Below are 22,990 nucleotides of genomic sequence, written 5' to 3'. Positions count from 1 at the left end.
TAAGGTATAAATATATATTATATATATATATATATATATAGGGACCTCCAGCCAAAGCACATGACGACATCACCTGTATCAGGTGTTACCGGAAGCGCAGGTAAATTGTTGCAAAATGCCTGCCAAGTTTGCGCTACATTCAACTTTTTAGATTTGCTTTTCAAGTAGTGCCGCTTCAGAGGTTTGCTTGGAAAAGGGAAGTTTCGCTGCAGGAAAAGCTAAGCGAGGTCTATAATTATCTCAAGTCATTTATCAGAATAGACCGTCATTTTCCCAATGTGCAGTTGTGAGGATTTTACACGCCTTGGAATGTCCGGGCTGTTTTAGAATTGCGTGAAAATATAAAAACAAAAGTATTTGAGAACTTTCACAATTTATGTATTTTAAGATGCTAGTGGAAACGTTGAGTTGAATAATTTTTCACGGCAGCGCTTTCAGTCCGTACGTAAGTTACTTCTAAACTTTATAAATACCATTGCATTCTATATAGGCCTACAGAGTAAAACCGCTGTTATTATGGAAAATGTGCAGACCAACTTCTGTACTGAATGGGACATGATCATGTGTGTGGGTTAAGTTTACATAGGCTCATGGTTCATATATAGGTAAACTGAACAAATCCATGTAATCGAAAAGGGAAATTCACGCGTATTGCGGTGCTTGAAATTGTATTGCCCGCGCTTCTATTTATTTCATTCATATTGACCCTACAGTGGTAGACTCCAAAGTAGCCCAATATATCAGCCATTGATGTGTTTGGCCAGGGTTACCTAATGGGCCGTCCGAATTTATTTCCCCGCTTAAGTTTTCGGAGAAAATAAACATATATATATATATATATATATATATATATATAGTAAAAAAAAAATTGAAAACCCAAGTATTCCCACACATATAGATGCATATGTGATTGTATCTCAATGTAATCAAGGTTTCAAATCGTTTTTGCCAAATTCTATATCTGTTTGGGATTCATGCGGTAAGTTTTCTGGCCCCCGAAAGCATCCGCTCTGTGTTGCGTAACTACTTTAATTGTCCCTAGAGACAACAATTTTACACATCAAAGCTGAACTTTACATGTTTATCACAGTATCAAATACCTCACTAATGTGTCGCTAACCCTTTTATCTACTCAACCCGTAATTCAGAAGCCAATATCTCACCCTTAGTTTTGTTAATCTGACGTAAACCCAACCCATTTAACACAACGTACACTCTAACAAATCAATTACGGTTCCTTTGAACGGCGAAACCCTGACCTTTATGTTTTTAGTCCAAATAAATCCTCCGCCTATGGTGTAGTTTCCCAGACACGGATTAAGTCAAATCTAATCAGTGTCTAGGAAACCAGCCCTCATTGTATGCCTATTGACACAAACTAAAAAGACATTGACATACTTTCATAGGGAATGCATGATCAAAAATGGAGAAATGTAGCACGTTCTTCCTGTCAATTCATTTGACTCATCCACTTTATTTGTCTAGGCTACAATCTGAGGAGTGATGGACAGAGACATTGAAGAGCAGGACCCCCTCGATGTAGACCCTGTTGACCGAGATGGGAGACGGATGGGGGATACGGGAGGTGATGATGACGGGAATAGGAAGGTTGGATGCTGTGAGAGGTTCCATCGCTCCATCTCCAAGTGGATGCTTCCGGAAGAACTCCACGAACAGTACCTGGAGCGAGCCAACTGCTGCCCCCCTCCCATCTTCATCATCCTCATCAGCATCGGAGAGGTGAGGGTTGATACGCATACTAATGGCAGCACAGCACTGACAACAAGTAGCCTCTATTGCATCTGCATATGTTATGATGATTGTGCTGTTCTACCTGGGTGAATTTTCAATTTTAGTAAATGCTCTGGACGTAGTATTTAAAGAGAGAGGTGCAGCTGATATTGTACCTCCACCATGGTTCATTTTAAAATAAATGCTGAAAATAAGGTCTGGGTAAACACAGGCTTAGGAGATCTTATACGTTTTGCTCTATGAGATCATCTTTGTCCACTAACGCCACTTCTGTCTGAATTTTGAAGCCTATAAAGCACAAAGGCTTTATAAGTAATAAAGGTCATGTTAACTGACTGATATCTCATTAGAACAAAAAGTATAAACTCTCCTAAGCCTGTGTTAACCTCCGACCTTATTTTCGATGTTTATGTCCAAAACCTGTTTCTTTCCCCATTAATTTTCCCCATAGGAATGGCTGAACAAACCAGAGGTAACAGATTTCTGTTTTTTAGGACTACAAGCTGGCGAGCTCTATTAAAATGGCTCAACATTGGTATTTGTGTATTCAAACTCTGAGTTTGGATGCGGCTACGGTCTGAACTGTAGAGCTGTTGTACCTGACATTCCTCTCTCTCTCCTTCTGCTGTGGGAGGTCTCGGCCAGCTTCTCTATCTCAATGTCTGAATTCATCCAAGATTCTTAGAGCACTCCATAGACCAATGCGCTGGCTCAATGAAAATAGTTTGAGCACAATTGACATTGGGACCAGGGTTTAAGGAATGTGTTTTTAATCATACACAACTGTACACTTTGTCCATGACATTTCACTGATATTGTAGTAGTACGGTGAGCTTGTTATGGCACAATCCTTGAGATGTGGGGTTTTATGTTAAAGGTGAAGTGAGTTAAAGGGAGTGGAAAAATGTGCCATGTCAATGCAGTTTTTTTAAAGGGAATTTGTCCAGTGTTCTCTCTGCTCTTCTCATTAATGTTGTTTCCATTGTGTGTTATCAGTTTAAAATATGTTTGTATGCTGCTGTAATGGTCTGCTCTGCCCATACTGCAAACCCTTTATGAAAGGCTGACGAATGGCTACATTTTTAAAGCAACTGTTTTAGCCTTTCAGGACCCCTCCTGTCATTATGTAACTAGTCACTGATCTACCCTGTGTCTGTCTGGACAGCTAGCAGTGTTTATCTACTATGCGGTGTGGAAGCCCCAGAAGCAGTGGGTTACCCTGGGCGAGGGCATCTGGAACAGCCCTCTCTCCTACAAGTCTGACCGGCGGGAGGAGGCATGGCGCTTCGTCTCCTACATGTTTGTCCACGCTGGGTAAGGGTCACCTCACACAGATGCCCAAGCCCACTGGAGATTCTCCATTGGCTAAACTTTTTAGTCCATCAAATTGATTTATAAAGCCCTTCTTACATCAACTGATGTCACAAAGTGCTGCACCGAAACCCAACCTAAAATCCCAAACGGCAAGCAATGCAGGTGAAGAAGCACGGTGGCTAGGAAAAACTCCCTAGAAAGGCCAGAACCTAGGAAGAATCCTAGAGAGGAGCCAGGCTATGAGGGGTGGCCAGTCCTCTTCTGGCTGTGCAAGGTGGAGATTATAACAGAACATGGCCAAGATGTTCAAATGTTCATAGATGACCAGCAGGGTCAAATAATAATAATCACAGTGGGTGTCGAGGGTGCAACAGGTCAGCACCTCAGGAGTAAATGTCAGTTGGTTTTTCATAGCCGATCATTCAGAGTATCTCTACCACTCCTGCTGTCTCTAGAGAGTTGAAAACAGCAGGTCTGGGACAGGTAGTATGTCCGGTGAACAGGTCAGGGTTCCATAGCTGCAGGCAGGACAGTTGAAACTGGAGCTGCAGCACGACCAGGTGGACTGGGAACAGCAAAGAGTCATCAGGCCAGGTAGTCCTGAGGCATGGTCCTAGGGCTCAGGTCCTCCGGGAGAGAGAGAGAATTAGAGAGAGCATACTTAAATTCACCCAGGACACTGAATAAGAAATGAGAAATACTCCAGATATAACAGACTGACCCTAGCCCCCCCGACACAAACTACTGCAGCATAAATGTTTGGAGGCTGAGACAGGAGGTGTCGAGGGACACTGTGACCCCGTCCGACGATATCTGCGGACAGGGCCAAACAGGCAGGATATAACCCCACCCACTTTGCCAAAGCACAGCCCCCACACCACTAGAGGGATATCTTCAACCACCAACTTACCATCCTGAGACCAGGCTCAGTATAGCCCACAAAGATCTTCGCCACGGCACAACCCAAGGGGGGAGGGGGCGCCAAACCGGATAGGAAGATCACGTCAGTGACTCAACCCAGTCAAGTGACACACCCACACCCCTCCATGGAAGAGCACCAGTAAGCCAGTGACTCATCCCCTGTAATAGGTTTAGAGGCAGAGAATATCAGTGAAGAGAGGGTAACCGGCCAGACAGAGACGGCAAGGGCGGTTCCTTGCTCCAGTGCCTTTCCGTTCACATTCACACTCCTGGGCCAGACTACACTCAATCGTAGGACCTACTGAAGAGATGAGTCTTCAATAAAGACTTAAAGGTTGAGACCGAGTCTGTGTCTCTCACATGGGTAGGCAGACCATTCCATAAAAATGGAGCTCTACAGGAGAAAGCCCTGACTCCAGCTGTTTGCTTAGAAATTCTAGGGACAGTAAGGAGGCCTGCATCTTGTGACCGTAGTTTACATGTAGGTATGTACGGCAGGGTCAAATAAAAAAGATAGGTAGGAGAAAGCCCATGTAATGCTTTGTAGGTTAGCAGTTTCATCCTAACATCGTTGGTGCCGACGTTGATAACAACATCCCTATACTCTCTACACTCTCCAGTTTTAGCTTTAGCCAGCACCATCTTCAGATTAGCCTTAACGTCGGTAGCCCTGCCCCCTGGTAAACAGTGTATGATCGCTGGAGGATACGTTTTAAGTCTAATACTACGGATAATGGAGTAGCCAATGACTAGGGTTTTCAATTTGTCAGAGCTAATGGTGGGAGGCTTCGGTGTCTCAGACCCCATAACGGGAGGAGTAGAGACCAGAGAAGGCTCGGCCTCTGACATCGACTCGCTGCTTAACCTCTTCAACCTATGGGGGCGCTATGTCATTATTGGATAAAAAAACGTGCCCGTTTTAAGTGCAATATTTTGTCACGAAAAGATGCTCGACTATGCATATAATTAGCAGCTTTGGAAAGAAAACACTCTGACATTTTCAAAACTGCAAAGATATTATCTGTGAGTGCCACGGAATTCATGCTACAGGCGAAACCAAGAGGAAACTCAAACAGGAAATGAGCAGAATTTTTGAAGCTCTGTTTTTCTATCGTCTCCTTATTTGTGAATGTGCCGTGAACGAGCTTATGCTCTCTGCCGTTCGTCCAAGATGTCTGCAGCATTGTGACGTATTTGTAGGCATATCATTGGAAGATTGACCATAAGAGACTACATTTACCAGGGGTCCGCCCGGTGTCCTGTGTCGAAATTATTGCGTAATCTCTAGATCCATGTGCGTTCCATTTCTTCAGAAGAGAAAGTCAACTGCCACTATGGATTTATCGTCGATAGAGCATTCCTACAGCATTTCCTTCCAGAAGCCATGCGAAAGTTGTCCAGCTGTGGGGACTGTGCGAGAGGATTTATACTACTATCTGTAAATTACCCTTGTCTAACGTTTGCGTCTGAAACTGGGCTTGCAGCACAGCTATCCTCGCCGTAAGGCGATCGTTCTCCTGTATATTATGACTACAGCGACTGCAATTCGAAGGCATCATGTTAATGTCACCACTTAGCTTCGGCTGTCGGAGGTCCTGGCGAACCATGTCCAGATAAAGCGTCCGGAGTGAAAAAGTTGAAGGAAGAAAATAAGTTATAAACAGTAATTATAAAGTAAAAAACTTTGAAGTTGGCAGGAAGCAAAGTAAGGTTAGCAACAAAGCGCACAGCAGCACGTAAAGAAGTCCAAGGTTAATCCACAGGAGGCTGCTGAGGGGAGGATTGCTCATAATCATGGTTGAAACAGAGTGAATGCAATTGCAACAAAAATGATACCATTCCACTGATTCTGCTCCAGGCATTACCACAAGCTCGTCCTCCCCAATTAAGGTGCCACCAACCTCCCGTGGCTTAATCTGGCTCCCAAGAAACCATCCCAAAGAGTATTGCATTGCAGATTTTTCATTCTTCTTGCCACATCTGCCTGAAATGATTCACTCTCTCCCCTATCATCTGTTTATACAACACATGGACACTTGCTGAAGCAGTTCTGGGTTCTCCGGAGTTTGAGATCACAATTCAATCCAAGTGAAAGGCTTTTAAAGGCAATTTCCCAAATGTTCACAGAGGTTGCATTCACTGTAAACGCTGTGGATGTCAACTCAAGCAAAAATGTCCTTTTAAAGGGTGTTGCGCGTTGTTTATATGTGTTTCTTTGAATCCTGGCCTGAGTCTTTCCACAGGTTCTGATTCATTGGTAAGACATTCACTTGCCTATCCAGTCCCTCATACTCCCACACTGGCGGCGCTATGGGGTAGCAAGACGGTGCTGAAGCCCCTTCTAGAATTGGTCTGTTTTAAATTCTCAGTGTATATATCTGCTCAGCAAGCTGGCATAGCCTACATAACGCCGTGCCTCCTCATTGGCTCAGCCAGAATCTCATGAATTTGAGTGGTCAAAAAATCCTGTTGCGTGAGATACTGTATCTTCGGACTATGTAAAAGTTGCTTAGAGCTAACTATATGCTATGAAAGTCCCGCCTACGGTGTCTTGCAAAAGTATTCAAACCCCTTGGCGTTTTTCCTATTTTGTTACATTACAACCTGTAATTTAAATAGATTTTTGGATTTCATGAATTGGACATACACAAAATGTTTTAAAAAATGGAAAAGTGGTGCGTGCATACAGTTGAAGTCAGAAGTTTACATACACTTAGGTTGGAGTCAGAAGTTTACATACACTTAGGTTGGAGTCATTAAAACTTGTTTTTCAACCGCTCCACAAATTTCTTGTTAACAAACTATAGTTTTGGCAAGTCGGTTAGGACATCTACTTTGTGCATGACACGGAACACAAACCGGCTAGGCGCGTGCGCCATCGTACATACATTTATTTTGTCCCCTACACCAAACGTGATTATGACATGCAGGTTAAAATATCAAAACAAACTCTGAACCAATGACATTAATTTGGGGACAGGTCGATAAGCATTAAACATGTATGGCAGTTTAGCTAGTTAGCTTGCACTTGCTTGCAAATTTTTCCTGGGATATAAACATTGAGTTGTTATTTTACCTGAAATGCACAAGGTCCTCTACTCTGACAATTAATCCACACACAAAATGGCCAACTGAATCGTTTCTAGTCATCTCTCCTCCTTCCAGGCTTTTTCATCTTTGAACGTATATGGTGATCAGCATCTAAACTTTCATAGTATTACCACAACTACCGGCAAAACAGTTAGTCTTTCAATCACCCACGTGGGTATAACCAATGAGAAGATGGCATGTGGGTACCTGCTTCTATAAACCAATGAGGAGATGGGAGAGGCAGGACTTTCAGCGCGATCTGCGTCAGAAATAGAAAGGAGTTCTATCTTAGCCCTTGGCGTTGCAGACGCTCGTTGGCGCAATAATTGAATAACATGGATTTCTACGTGTCCGCGACGTGTCCGGTCTGGTCAGCATTTGACACAAGTCATTTTTCCAACAATTGTTTACAGACAGATTATTTCACTTATAATTCACTGTATCACAATTCAAGTGGGTCAGAGGTTTACATACACTAAATTAGCTGTGCCTTTAAACAGCTTGGAAATTTCAGAAAATGATGTCATGGCTTTAGAAGCTTCTGATAGACTACTTGGCATCATTTGAGTCAATTGGCGGTGTACCTGTGGATGTATTTCAAGGCCTAACTTCAAACTCAGTGCCTCTTTGCTTGACATCATGGGAAAATCAAAAGAAATCAGCCAAGACCTCAGAAAAAACATTGTAGACCTCCACAAGTCTGGTTCGTCCTTGGGAGCAATTTCCAAACGCCTGGAGGTACCACGTTCATCTGTACAAACAATAGTACGCTAGTACTACCTCTCATACCACTCAGGAAGGAGACGCGTTCTGTCTCCTAGAGATTAATATTCTTTGGTGCGAAAAGCGCAAATCAATCCCAGAACAACAGCAAAGGACCCTGTGAAGATGCTGGAGGAAACGGGTACAAAAGTATCTATATCCACAGTAAAACGAGTCCTATATCGACAAAACCTGAAAGGCCGCTCGGCAAGGAAGCCACTACTCCAAAACTGCCATTAAAAAAAGCCAGACTACAGTTTACAACTGCACATGGGGACAAAGATCGTACTTTTTGGAGAAATGTCCTCTGGTCTGATGAAACAAAAATGGAACTGTTTGGCCATAATGACCATCGTCATGTTTGAAGGAAAAAGGGGTAGGCTTGCAAGCCCGAAGAACACCATCCCAAACATGAAGCACGGAGGTGGCAGCATCATGTTGTTGGGGGGCTTTGCTGCAGGAGGGACTGGTGAACTTCACAATATTGATGGCATCATGATGATGAGGAAGAAGTATGTGGACATCAGTCAAAGTTAAAGCTTGGTCACAAATGGGTCTTCCAAATGGACAATGACACCAAGCATACTTCCAAAGTTGTGGCAAAATGGCTTAAGGACAACAAATTCAAGGTATTGGAGTGGCTATCGCAAAGCCCTGACCTCCATCCTATAGAAAATTTGTGGGCAGAACTGAAAAGGCGTGTGCGAGCAAGGAGGCCTACAAACCTGACTCAGTTACACCAGCTCTGTTAGGAGGAATAGGCCAAAATTCACCCAACTTATTGTAGGAAGCTTGTGGAAGGCTACCCGAAATGTTTGACCCAAGTTAAACAATTTAAAGGCAATGCTACAAAATACTAATTGAGTGTATGTAAACTTCTGGGCATGTGGTGAAATAAATTAAAGCTGAAATAAATCATTCTCTCTACTATCATTCTGACATTTTACATTAAAATAAGGTGGTGATCTAGCTGACCAAAGACAGGGAATTTTTACTAGGATTAAATGTCAGGAATTGTGAAACTGGGCTTAAATGTATTTGGCTAAGGTGTCGGTAAACGTCCGACTTCAACTGTATGTATTAACCAGCTTTGCATTTGATGCCCATAAATAAGATCTGGTGCAACCAATTACCTTCAGAAGTCACATAATTAGTTAAAGTCCACCTGTGTGCAATCTAAGTGTCACATGATCTCAGTATATATACACCTGTTCTGAAAGGCCCCAGAGTCTGCATCACCACTAAGCAAGGAGCACCACCAAGCAAGCAGCACCATGAAGACCAATGAGCTCTCCAAACAGGCCAGGGACAAAGTTTTAGAGAAGTACAGATCAGGGTTGGGTTATAAATAAATATCAGAAAATTTGAACATCACACAAAACATAAATCCATTATAAAAAAATGGCACCACAATAAACCTGCCAAGAGAAGGCCGCCCACCAAAACTCACAGACCAGGCAAGGAGGGCATTAATCAGAGAGGCAACAAAGAGATTGAAGATAACCCTAAAGGAGCTGCAAAGCTCCACAGCGGAGATTGGAGTATCTGTCCATAGGACCACTTAAAGCCGTACTCTCCACAGAGCTGTGCTTTACGGAAGAGTGGCCAGAAAAGTAAGAAAACGCATTTGGTGTTCGCCAAAAGGCATGTGGGAGACTCCCCAAACATATGGAAGCAGGTACTCTGGTCAGATGAGACTAAAATGTAGCTTTTTGGCCATCAAGGAAAATGCCATGTCTGGCGCAAACCCAACACCTCTCATCACCCTGAGAACATCATCCCCACAGTGAAGCATGGTGGTGGCAGCATCTTGCTGTGGGGATGTTTTTCATTGGCAGGGACTGGGAAACTGGTCAGAATGGAAGGAATGATGGATGGCGCTAAATACAGGGAAATTCTTGAGGGAAACCTGTTTGTCTTCCAGAGATTTTAAACTAGACCCTAAGCATACTGCTAAAGCAACACTGGGGTGGTTTAAGGGGAAACATTTAAATGTCTTGGAATGGCCTAGTCAAAGCCCAGACATCAATCCAATTGAGAATCTGTGGTATGACTTAAAGATTGCTGTACACCAGCGGAACCCATCCAACTTGAAGGAGCTGGAGCAGTTTTGCCTTGAAGAATGGGCAAAAATAGGAATAGTTATGCACGCTCAAGTTGTCTGTTTTTTTTTGTCTCATATCTTGTTTGTTTCACAATAAAACATATCTTGCATCTTCAAAAGTGGTAGGCATGTTGTGTAAATCAAATCAAACCCCCAAGAAATCCATTTTAATTCCATGTTATAAGGCAATAAAAATAGACAAATTGCAAAGGGGGTGAATCCTTTCGTAAGCCACTGTACTTCCGGCGCATTACCTGTACTGTTTTTGAATGGGCTTCAACCTTATTTGATCAAATTCATGAAAATGTGGTAATTTAAGATATGTACAATTATATTCTTATTCATGGCTTAATTTACTTCTTCTACCTGATGCCTTTCATGAAGGTTTTGGATTGCATTTTTTCTAATATTTGGAAACCTTTATAAAAGGCATTGGGCAAAGGTTAATACAGTAAATCTCCTAATATAATTTAGCAACTTAAAATGACCCCATTTTCATGAATTTGACGATATTAGCTTGATGTCCTTTCAAAATCGTTGCCCTTGAGTTGAATATGTTTGCTAGTTAGCTTGCCAGTAGGCTAAATTATGCTGTGGAATTTACCCCATAAGGAGTTTTTACCAGAAATAATTTAACAGTATCTTCTCAGGTAAAAAAAATATTTTGAGGATGTGTTGAAATGTACTTTGCTTGCAAACATGGGAACAGGACATGACCAAAGTTGTGGACAGCTGAATATCCATATACTCCACGATATCGCGTCAATTTCGACCAATCAAAGCTGACTATAGCTTCTAGCCCCTGCTGGATTGGCTGTTGATGCTTGCTTTCTAGTTTTTCTAGCAGCCACATGAGTGCGACGCTGGCGTGGCTATCTGATTTAACGCTGATAGTGCAAATCCGCCTTGAGGCTATTAGCTACTACTAGCTTGAAAATATTGAATGCTGGAATGCACAGTTGTTTTCACTTTGGTTGGCAAGTTTACCAGCTGACACTAATGCTTCTGATATAATTTCTGTGGCTTCAATGATTTATGAACTTCTCTGACACTGGCCCCAGTGTACAGGTATCTATCCTGGGGCAAAGAGGCTACTATTGTCGACGTATCTAACTAGCTTGGATTTTAGCTAGTGTGTGTGTGTGTGTGTGTGTGTGTGTATGCGCGTGCGTACAAGAACCCCTTTGCAATTACCAAGCTACCCCAGTGAAAAATTCCTGGCGCCACCAATGTACTCCCAAGTCCCAACTCCCAACTCCCATGTCTCCATCTCCCCTCTGTCTTCCTCCCCCACAGCGTGGAGCACATCCTGGGCAACCTGGTGATGCAGCTACTGCTGGGCATCCCGCTGGAGCTGGTCCACAAAGGCTTTGAAGTGGGCATGGTCTACATGGCAGGCGTCCTAGCAGGTGGGCATCCACATACACCCCCCCTTTTCCATTGACACACAGACAATTAGACACAGTTGTCTTCAAAGGTTTGTTATGACTGAATAAAGTTGCTTTTTAAGTTGACTCTGTTTTGGTTAGTGACATGAATAGTATAGCATATGATTGGTTAACCAACACAATGTGCGCGACAGGTTGCCTTAGTTAATATTAGCTCGCTTGTTTACATACCACCTCAGGATTTTTCCTGACCATGACTGCACAATGCTAGCAACTCACAGCCACAGAGCTGTGTAGATGGTATTCACGTTTCACACTTAAGTCTGAAATTCTTTCGCTTCTCAAAAGTTAGAGTTTTCCTGTTTGGGTTTCATAGCTGAAATGTCTGTAATGCTATAGATAACCTTCTCATGCATGTTGTCCTCAGGCTCCCTGGCCAGCTCTATATTTGATCCTCTCAGTGCTCTGGTAGGGGCCTCTGGGGGGGTATATGCCCTCATAGGTGGATACCTCATGAATGCTGTTGTGGTGAGTTCTGGCTAACTGCTGATTCTACTATTTTAGCAGATTTTTTTTCTCTCTCTCATTATTTCCTTGTTCCTTCCTCTTGTGTGACACCCTGGCCTACAGAACTTCAGAGAGATGATTCCTGTCCTTGGAGTGTTTCGTATTGGAGTGATTGTAATTATTGGTAGGTCTCTTCTCAGATCCACTCTTATTGTTTGCCCACCAGTGCCTCAGGGTTTACTGTTCCAGCAGCGCCCACGCCTCTGTGGTCGTATTTCAGTAGCTAAACGTTCAATGTTTTCTTTCTCAAGTCGGGACAGATGTCGGATTCGCCCTTTACAGAAGGTTTCTTACTCACGACGTTGGCTTGAAGGTAAGACATTTTTTATTTTTGTTGCCCTTTCTCTTCTTAAAATGCTTGGCATTGAAATATTTCCCACAAACAGATAAGTATTGTTTCAGCAGAGAGCAATGCTTTTTTTTAGAACGGTCTTTAGTTCACAGCTGGAGAGGCTCTAATGCGAAGTCCAACCTTAGACCAATATAACAGTGAGTAGATCTGGCTTTTATCAGTGTATGCAAATAGAAAACTAGAGACAAAACAGTACCACCCAGCTGCATTATATGGGTTACAGTTCCACAGGACTGACTAATCTCTAAACCAGATTGCCCTCTACACACACTGTGTCACACACACAACCTGTCTGTTCCCCCTGAATTATTGCACCCAAACCATTCCTGTCACTAGAACTGAGTGTGATCCTTGATTCTGTTCTCTCTGCTTTAGGAGAAGCTGAGAGCATGATAAGGGTTGCAGCTGTTTGTCTTTCCAGCAGCCTAACTGACTGGCCTATAGACTACTAATCTATCACCTGCTTCCCCTCTCTCATCTTGCATTTATTTCCTGTTTTCTTGGTCTTTGTGAGAAGTGCAGTTCCACATTCACTGGCTGCTTTCAAACGGGACCTGCTAGTTTTACTGGCTGTCCACCCTTTGCATACTAACCACAGTGACAGGGCAGAGGGTACAGTGACAGGGCAGAGGGTACAGTGACAGGGCAGAGGGTACAGTGACAGGGCAGAGGGTAAGGCTGCAGCACAGCATGTCTTTGTTGGTTTGAAGGGAAAACGCGACTGAAATGAGACGCCACCCTGGTCTCCCTCAGGTCTCGTTTGTGGCGCACATCGGAGGAGGGGTGGCTGGGATGACCATTGGCTACGTGTTCTTCAGCGCCTACAACCAGAAGCTCCTGAAGGACCCGCGTTTCTGGCTCTGCATAGTCGGCTATGTAGTCTTCCTCTTGTTCGCTGTGCTCTTCAACATCTTCCTTTCCCCTGCATAATTCCACACTACAAGAATGAATGCGTTTTGAATAACGGAAATAGGGCATTTCAGGGACTTGGAAGGTTATCCAAAGAATGTAAACCTCTACTGCAGGAGAGAAGAGATTTAAATGGAAAGAGGGACCCCCTGTTGCTGAAGTGTAGAATTACACACAACACAAATTCTCTCTGTTACATGTTTTTTTTAGTGATTTTGATAATGATCTCTAGGTTTTGTACTGAACTCAATATATCTGTTTGTTGGTGTTACAGGTCTTTTTTTCATGGTGTTTGTCCTGATTGGTCAGTGAGGTAGGGCATTATTTCCCCAAGCAGGTCCTTTCCTCCAAATTTTAGATTGGCCTACAAGTGAGTATTTTCAAGCCATCAGGAGCAGTGTAACATCTGTTGGTGACTGGAGTGTCAATTCATAAACAAGCCATGACAATGGCCCAATGCCAGGTTATTGTTTCACTTCCCTGTTGACAGGATGAGACGCTGTCTGCCAATAGTACATGTCAATGTATATCCGCTCACACATCCTTGGCTAAGCCTCTTTCAATGATCATTTATTGAATGCATCTTTTAAATTTGTTTTTGTCTTTAGCTTTTTCTACTAGCCAGCAGTTTGTAATTCGTCAGTCAGTCTGTTAGTCCTTTGGGTGTTTTAGGGTGTTTGTACAGTGGAACAGTAGAGGGCAGCACTTTCCATTGTATATTAGGCATTTTCGATATCCATTTAAATTGTACCAGTGTGTATTAGTCTACATAACCTTTTAGTAAAAAGAAAAGGCCTCAACTTATGGCCATCTGGGTGGCACATTTTTATTGAAGATTTGTTTCTCCTAAACTTATTTGTGGTGATATTTGTTAGTTGGTATCTGAAGACAAATGGTTGTTCAAAAAATCTCTTAAGAAACCAATACATACTTGAGGTATTTATGTAATTACAACTTTACCATGTACTTTCCAAGTATATCTTAGATAAAAAGCATAACATTCCAAATGTAAATTACTTGTTTTTTATTTGATGTTTTTTTCTGCTTTTTTAAATTTAAATCACCAGACTTGATACTGTATCTTCATCACTTTTACATGAAATAAATATTTTACATACATTTCCAAAATCCATTCAGATCATGTGTATTGACAAAGCCATGCATAATCCAATCTCTGAAAATGATTAGATTTAGTTTTTGTTGTTGTGTAAACTCTATTTGGTGTTATATGACTAATACGTTAATCTTAGCAAAACAATCTTAATTCATCTGGCCTTCAACAAGCCCGACGTGGGGGTTAGTGAATGGGTATGGAGCAGGATATTTGTTTGGCTGATGTCTGACCTGAACCAGGGTGCCAAGCAGCCTCGCTTCTATGGCTCTCATTAGCTGACAGTGGCTTAAAAAAAAAAAAAGACAATTGATCGTACCCCAATGACAGCCACCACTCTAGCCAGTTTATGTGGAACATTCCATAGTTCCAGACTCGGGACATCAATACAGTGCCATTTATTTAATTGTGTGCTAGTTAGTGCTTGTTTGCTTTGTGGACACTTAAGCCATTGGGTAAGAGGGGTAAGGAAGATTCAGAAAGTATGGATAAATTAGTAATGGCCAAGTTGTCATTGCAAATAAATATTAAATTCACCAAACTGATTGAATCTAGGCTAAATAAAATCCTCAAACAAGGTTCACCTAATGTGAACCCCTGACTATAAATGTGTTTGAATCAGACTAATTTTAACTCAACGTAACGTAAACAACACTGCTAGCTAGCCAGCTAGCCCCCGAATAGCAGCACTGTAGAAATTATTACACTCAACGGAACGACTTGATTAGTGTAGTGTCAACAACGCAGCTACTGCCAGCTAGCCTACTTTAGCAGTACTGTATCATTTTAATCATTTTAGTCAATAAGATTCTTGCTACGTAAGCCTAACTTTCTGAACATTCGAGACGTGTAGTCCGCTTGTCATTCCAATTTCCTTGCATTAGCGTAGCCTTTTCTGTAGCCTGTCAACTATGTGTCTGTCTATCCCTGTTCTCTCCTCTCTGCACAGACCATACAAACGCTCCACACCGCGTGGCAGCGACCACCCTAACCTGGTGGTCCCAGCGCGTACGACCCACGTGGAGTTCCAGGTCTCCGGTAGCCTCTGGAACTGCCAATCTGCGGCCAACAAGGCAGAGTTCATCTCAGCCTATGCCTCCCTCCAGTCCCTTGACTTCTTGGCACTGACGGAAACATGGATCACCACAGATAACACTGCTACTCCTACTGCTCTCTCCTCGTCCGCCCACGTGTTCTCGCACACCCCGAGAGCTTCTGGTCAGCGGGGTGGTGGCACCGGGATCCTCATCTCTCCCAAGTGGTCTTTCTCTCTTTCTCCCTTACCCATCTGTCTATTGCCTCCTTTGAATTCCATGCTGTCACAGTTACCAGCCCTTTCAAGCTTAACATCCTTATCATTTATCGCCCTCCAGGTTCCCTTGGAGAGTTCATCAATGAGCTTGATGCCTTGATAAGCTCCTTTCCTGAGGACGGCTCACCTCTCACAGTTCTGGGCGACTTTAACCTCCCCACGTCTACCTTTGACTCATTCCTCTCTGCCTCCTTCTTTCCACTCCTCTCCTCTTTGACCTCACCCTCTCACCTTCCCCCTACTCACAAGGCAGGCAATACGCTTGACCTCATCTTTACTAGATGCTGTTCTTCCACTAACCTCATTGCAACTCCCCTCCAAGTCTCCGACCACTACCTTGTATCCTTTTCCCTCTCGCTCTCATCCAACACTTCCCACACTGCCCCTACTCGGATGGTATCGCGCCGTCCCAACCTTCGCTCTCTCTCCCCGCTACTCTCTCCTCTTCCATCCTATCTTCTCTTCCCTCTGCTCAAACTTTCTCCAACCTATCTCCTGATTCTGCCTCCTCAACCCTCCTCTCCTCCCTTACTGCATCCTTTGACTCCCTATGTCCCCTATCCTCCAGGCCGGCTCGGTCCTCCCTCCCCGCTCCGTGGCTCGACGACTCATTGCGAGCTCACAGAACAGGGCTCCGGGCAGCCGAGCGGAAATGGAGGAAAACTCGCCTCCCTGCGGACCTGGCATCCTTTCACTCCCTCCTCTCTACATTTTCCTCCTCTGTCTCTGCTGCTAAAGCCACTTTCTACCATTCTAAGTTCCAAGCATCTGCCTCTAACCCTAGGAAGCTCTTTGCCACCTTCTCCTCCCTCCTGAATCCTCCCCCCTCCCTCCTCCCTCTCTGCAGATGACTTCGTCAACCATTTTGAAAAGAAGGTCGATGACATCCGATCCTCGTTTGCTAAGTCAAACGACACCGCTGGTTCTGCTCACACTGCCCTACCCTATGCTCTGACCTCTTTCTCCCCTCTCTCTCCAGATGAAATCTCGCGTCTTGTGACGGCCGGCCGCCCAACAACCTGCCCGCTTGACCCTATCCCCTCCTCTCTTCTCCAGACCATTTCCGGAGACCTTCTCCCTTACCTCACCTCGCTCATCAACTCATCCCTGACCGCTGGCTACGTCCCTCCCGTCTTCAAGAGAGCGAGAGTTGCACCCCTTCTGAAAAAACCTACACTCGATCCCTCCGATGTCAACAACTACAGACCAGTATCCCTTCTCTCTTTTCTCTCCAAAACTCTTGAGCGTGCCGTCCTTGGCCAGCTCTACCGCTATCTCTCTCAGAATGACCTTCTTGATCCAAACCAGTCAGGTTTCAAGACTAGTCATTCAACTGAGACTGCTCTTCTCTGTATCACGGAGGCGCTCCGCACTGCTAAAGCTAACTCTCTCTCTCTGCTCTCATCCTTCTAGACCTATCGGCTGCCTTCGATACTGTGAACCATCAGATCCTCCTCTCCACCCTCTCCGAGTTGGGCATCTCCGGCGCGGCCCACGCTGATTGCGTCCTACCTGACAGGTCGCTCCTACCAGGTGGCGTGGCGAGAATCTGTCTCCTCACCACGCGCTCTCACCACTGGTGTCCCCCAGGGCTCTGTTCTAGGCCCTCTCTTATTCTCGCTATACACCAAGTCACTTGGCTCTGTCATAACCTCACATGGTCTCTCCTATCATTGCTATGCAGACGACACACAATTAATCTTCTCCTTTCCCCCTTCTGATGACCAGGTGGCGAATCGCATCTCTGCATGTCTGGCAGACATATCAGTGTGGATGACGGATCACCACCTCAAGCTGAACCTCAGCAAGACGGAGCTCCTCTTCCTCCCGGGGAAGGACTGCCCGTTCCATGATCTCGCCATCACGGTTGACAACTCCATTGTGTCCTCCTCCCAGAGCGCTAAGAACCTTGGCGTGATCCTGGACAACACCCTGACGTTCTCAACTAACATCAAGGCGGTGTCCCGTTCCTGTAGGTTCATGCTCTACAACATCCGCAGAGTACGACCCTGCCTCACACAGGAAGCGGCGCAGGTCCTAATCCAGGCACTTGTCATCTCCCGTCTTGATTACTGCAACTCGCTGTTGGCTGGGCTCCCTGCCTGTGCCATTAAACCCCTACAACTCATCCAGAACGCCGCAGCCCGTCTGGTGTTCAACCTTCCCAAGTTCTCTCACGTCACCCCGCTCCTCCGCTCTCTCCACTGGCTTCCAGTTGAAGCTCGCATCCGCTACAAGACCATGGTGCTCGCCTACGGAGCTGTGAGGGGAACGGCACCTCAGTACCTCCAGGCTCTGATCAGGCCCTACACCCAAACAAGGGCACTGCGTTCATCCACCTCTGGCCTGCTCGCCTCCCTACCACTGAGGAAGTACAGTTCCCGCTCAGCCCAGTCAAAACTGTTCGCTGCTCTGGCCCCCAATGGTGGAACAAACTCCCTCACGACGCCAGGACAGCGGAGTCAATCACCACCTTCCGGAGACACCTGAAACCCCACCTCTTCAAGGAATACCTAGGATAGGGTAAGTAAGGGTAGGTAATCCTTCTCCCCCCCCAACAAGATTTAGATGCAAGTGGCTGTTCCACTGGTTGTCATAAGGTGTATGCACAATTTGTAAGTCGCTCTGGATAAGAGCGTCTGCTAAATGACTTAAATGTAAATGTAAATGTAATTTGGAAAGTGACTCAATCCCCCTGGTGTTGCCAAATTATTAGACTTGTATTCTAAAGAAAGACCATTTCAGGGCAGTACACAGTGTTCTCAGGTGAATGGTATAGTCTGTCTATATTGGGTACCAGATGGTTCAATCCCAAACAATGTTAGCTCCTGTATTAAAATAGAGTAAAGCAGAACCAGACTGGCACACCGTCTACCCAGCAATAATCCACCCAGGATTTGGGGTTAAGGTTTCGTACTGAGAACCACTATTTCCATATTTTCCCTTTGTGCAGGTCATTAGTTAGAGAATGACAATCTGGTTTACTCATCATGGGGAGATACTAGTAGAACATAATTGGATTTGGGTCAGTAGGTAAATGTAATTGATTATTATGCCAAATTTAACATGAATGAGTGGCAGGTGCTTTGGAAAGCTAGAAAGTGTTTGAGAGAGACATTAGGGATAGCATTTGAAAGAATGTCTATGTTCGAGTACTCTGATAAATGATTTTGAGTACGCTATATTAGTTTTAAGTTAAACAAGTTTGAAGGGGGAAAAATCCTGTATGCTATTGGTTGTTCCAATTACTGGTTGTTCTGAAAGCAAAACATAATGTATTTTCACTGCACTTGATACACCACAAACTATAAACAGAGTTTGAAATTGTGGCAGTGCGCATACATTTAACCTGCTAAATATACTGAACAAAAATGGGAGGCAGGCCCACCCACTGGGGAGCCATGACCTGCCAATCAGAATGTTTTTTCCCCCCACAAACGGGCTTTATTACAAATGTAAATACTCCTCAGTTTCATCAGCTTTCTGGGTGGCTGGTATCAGATAATCCCTTAGGTGAAGAAGCTGGATGGGGGGTCCTAGGCTGGCCTGGTTACAAGTGGTCTGCGGTTGTGAGGCTGGTTGGATGTAATACCAAATTCTCTAAAGCGAAGTTGAGGCGGCTTATTTTAGAGAAATTAACATAAAATTCTCTGGCAACAGCTCTGGTGGACAAGTCCTGCTGTCAGCATGCCAAAACTTGAGACATCTGTGGCATTGTGTTGTGTGACAAAACTGCACATTTTAGAGCTGACTTTTATTGTCCCCAGCACAAGGTGCACCTCATGCTGTTTAATCAGTTTCTTGATATGCCACACCTGTCAGGTGGATGGATTATCTTGGCAAAGAAAAAATGCTCACAAACAAGGATGTAAAAAAAAGTGTGCACAAAATGTGAGAGAAATTAGCTTTTTGTGCGTACGAAAACTTTGAGATCTGTTATTTCAGGTCATTTGAGGAATTCAGGAATTTGATTATTATTAATAGAATATAAACCTTTTATCGAGTACTCAAGCCCATCCCTAATAGACATCAATTGCACATCACACAGATTGACCAACTCCAATTGGTGTTAGTCTACTTGTTGATAGACAAAATAACAGACCCATGTAACTGCACTGTGCATTGACCAAAGTCGATTATCAAAATCTCATTGACATATATTCCTTTGGAAATAATGATAGTATGATCTGGTGAAAGGAAAACCACAAAGAAAGTTGTGTTTTCTGATCATGACATGAGATTATATGTAGGGTAATATGTACAATGTTCATAACTGCATTTCAATTTGTAACTGCTTTATAAACACTGCTTTCGGGTCGAGTTACAGGACCCAGATTATGCCAACTCCTGGACAAAAAAAAACAGATAGCAAGTTTTGAATATACAGTTAAGTCGGAAGTTGACATACACCTTAGCCAAATACATTTAAACTCAGTTTTTCACAATTCCTGACATTTAATCCTAGTAAAAATTCCCTGTCTTGGTGCAGTTAGGATCACCACTTTATTTTAATAATTTAAAATGTCAGAATAATAGTAGAGAGAATGATTTATTTCATCTTTAATTTCTTTCATCACATTCCCAGTGGGTCAGAAGTTTACATACACTCAATTAGTATTTGGTAGCGTTTCCTTTAAATTGTTTAACTTGGGTCAAAAGTTTCGGGTAGCCTTCTACAAGCTTCCCACAATAAATTGGGTGAATTTTGGCCCATTCCTCCTGACAGAGCTGGTGTAACTGTGTCAGGTTTGTAGGCCTACTTGCTCGCACATGCTTTTTCAGTTCTGCCCACACATTTTCTTTAGGATTGAGGTCAGGGCTTTGTGATGGCCACTCCAATACCTTGACTTTGTTGTCCTTAATCAAATCAAATGTATTTATATAGCCCTTCGTACATCAGCTGATATCTCAAAGTGCTGTACAGAAACCCAGCCTAAAACCCCAAACAGCAAGCAATGCAGGTGTAGAAGCACGGTGGCTAGGAAAACCTCCCTAGAAAGGCCAAAACCTAGGAAGAAACCTAGAAAGGAACCAGGCTATGTGGGGTGGCCAGTCCTGTTCTGGCTATGCCGGGTGGAGATTATAACTAAACATGGCCAAGATGTTCAAATGTTCATAAATGACCAGCATGGTCAAATAATAATAATCACAGGCAGAACAGTTGAAACTGGAGCAGCAGCACAGCCAGGTGGGCTGGGGACAGCAAGGAGTCATCATGTCAGGTAGTCCTGAGGCATGGTCCTAGGGCTCAGGTCCTCCGAGAGAGAGAAAGAGAGAGAGAATTAGAGAGAGAATACTTAAATTCACACAGGACACCGGATAGGACAGGAGAAGTACTCCAGATATAACAAACTGACCCTAGCCCCCGACACATAAACTACTGCAGCATAAATACTGGAGGCTGAGACAGGAGGGGTCAGGAGTCACTGTGGCCCCATCCGAGGACACACCTGGACAGGTCCAAACAGGAAGGATATAACCCCACGCACTTTGCCAAGACATTTTGCCACAACTTTGGAAGTATGCTTGGGGTCATTGTCCATTTGGATGACCCATTTGCGACCAAGCTTTAACTTCCTGACTGATGAACTTGTTGCTTCAAAATATCCACATAATTTTCCATCCTCATGTTGCCATCAATTTTTTGAAATTCACCAGTCCCTCCTGCAGCAAAGCACCCCCACAACATGATGCTGCCACCCCCGTTCTTCACAGTTGGAATGGTGTTCTCCGGCTTGCAAGTCTACCCCTTTTTCCTCCAAACATAACAATGGTCATTATTGGCCAACAGTTTTATTTTCATTTCATCAGACCAGAGGACATTTCTCCAAAAAGTACGATCTTTGTCCCCATGTGCAGTTGCAAACCATAGTCTGGCTTTTTTATGGTGGTTTTGGAGCAGTGGCTTCTTCCTTGCTGAGCGACCTTTCAGGTTATGTCGATATAGGACTCGTTTTACTGTGGATATACTTTTGAACCTGTCTCCTCCAGCATCTTCACAAGGGCCTTTGCTGTTGTTCTGGGATTTATTTGCACTTTTCATACAAGAGTATGTTCATATCTAGGAGACAGAACACGTCTCCTTCCTGAGCGGTATGACGGCTGCGTGGTCCCATGGTGTTTATTCTGGCATACTATTGTTTGTACAGATGAACGTGGTACCTTCATGCCTTTGGAAATTGCTCCCAACAATGAACCAGACTTCTGGAGGTTTACAATGTTTTTTGAGGTCTTGGCTGATTTCTTTGATTTTCCCATAATGTCAAGCAAAGAGGCACTGAGTTTGAAGGTAGGCCTTGAAATACATCCACAGGTACACCGCCAATTCACTCAAATGATCTCAATTAGCCTATCAGAAGCTTCTAAATCCATTACATAATTTTCTGGAACTTTTGAAGCTGTTTAAAGGCACAGTCAATTTAGTGTATGTAAACTTCTGACCCACTGGAGTTGTGATACAGCGAATTATACTGTAAGTGAAATAATCTGTCTGTAAACAATTGTTGAAATAAGTACTTGTGTCATGCACAAAGTAGATGTCCTAACTGACTTGCCAAAACTATAGTTTGTCAACAAGAAATTTGTGGAGTGGTTGAAAAATGAGTTTTAATGACTCCAACCTAAGTTTATGTAAACTTCCGACTTCAACTGTACCCTTAACATCTGTGGTAATCAGGTTTGAGCTCATTTCAAATTTAGGCAGTCAATTTAGAAGTTAACTGAAATTCCAATTGAATGATTGAAAAAAGGGAATCTATTTTCTGAAAAGGAGACGCTATTTATGTGAGAAGTTGAGAAGTTTGGATTTTTAAAATTCATATCACTTCCTGAATTGACAAGACTTCAATTGCCACAAGCCAGAGTAATTGATTTCTTGTAAATGGATACAAATGTTGTCAACTGCCAGAGATTTAATTACAGAGGGGATGCACCAGAGTATGAAATCGGACATGACTCATTGATTGCATTACAAGAGTAAAAAAAAAACATAGATCTGAAAGAGTTGTGTGCCATGGCGTTATGTTGTTTGGGGGATACCAGAACCAGTAACTGATTTCAAAATAAACTCCCATCACATTGCCTATATATATACCACGATCATCAAACATCAGATTAACTGCACCAAACATCTCTCATGGGGGCTATGGAGTCTCCAACAACAGCCTATAGAATCTTCAGACGGTAGACAAGCGTGAACCTAGTAAGTAAGCCATCTGTCCAGTACAACAACTTCCCATGCTTTGCTCTTAGATTCCTGGCTATACATTCAAGCCATACTAGACTGTTCAAATTTAAGTTTAGCTAATCCTTTAGGAGAAGCCAAATATGTTTTTAACAAAGTAATTTTTTGGAGACTAATTCCACTGTTTCTTTTTAATTAAGGACAATTGCTGTGTGGCTATGATTT

General features: G+C 43.6%; 1 protein-coding gene across 4 annotated transcripts; it reads left to right on the top strand.

Moving 5' to 3' along the window:
• The first annotated feature begins 3 nt into the window (after positions 1-3).
• On the top strand, positions 4-14,278 carry LOC118373634 (rhomboid-related protein 2-like). 4 transcript variants are annotated; one of them, XM_035759829.2, is made up of 8 exons: positions 4-100; positions 1,486-1,740; positions 2,918-3,066; positions 11,240-11,352; positions 11,759-11,859; positions 11,962-12,022; positions 12,150-12,211; positions 13,004-14,278. In XM_035759829.2, exons 2-8 carry the CDS (start codon positions 1,504-1,506, stop codon positions 13,178-13,180), a joined length of 900 nt encoding a protein of 299 aa, XP_035615722.1. In that variant the 5' UTR covers positions 4-100; positions 1,486-1,503; the 3' UTR covers positions 13,181-14,278. The 4 variants fall into 4 exon arrangements, with proteins under 4 accessions (XP_035615722.1, XP_035615721.1, XP_035615718.1 ...); XM_035759828.2 differs by having other exon boundaries at positions 90-227; XM_035759825.2 differs by lacking the exon at positions 4-100 and adding an exon at positions 107-441.
• Positions 14,279-22,990: the final 8,712 nt, after the last annotated feature.

This window comes from Oncorhynchus keta, chromosome 34, assembly GCF_023373465.1.
Source record: "Oncorhynchus keta strain PuntledgeMale-10-30-2019 chromosome 34, Oket_V2, whole genome shotgun sequence".
In the NCBI taxonomy this organism is placed as follows: domain Eukaryota; kingdom Metazoa; phylum Chordata; class Actinopteri; order Salmoniformes; family Salmonidae; genus Oncorhynchus; species Oncorhynchus keta.
Note: the sequence above shows the minus strand (reverse complement) of the source record. Positions and strands in the feature narration are given on the sequence as shown.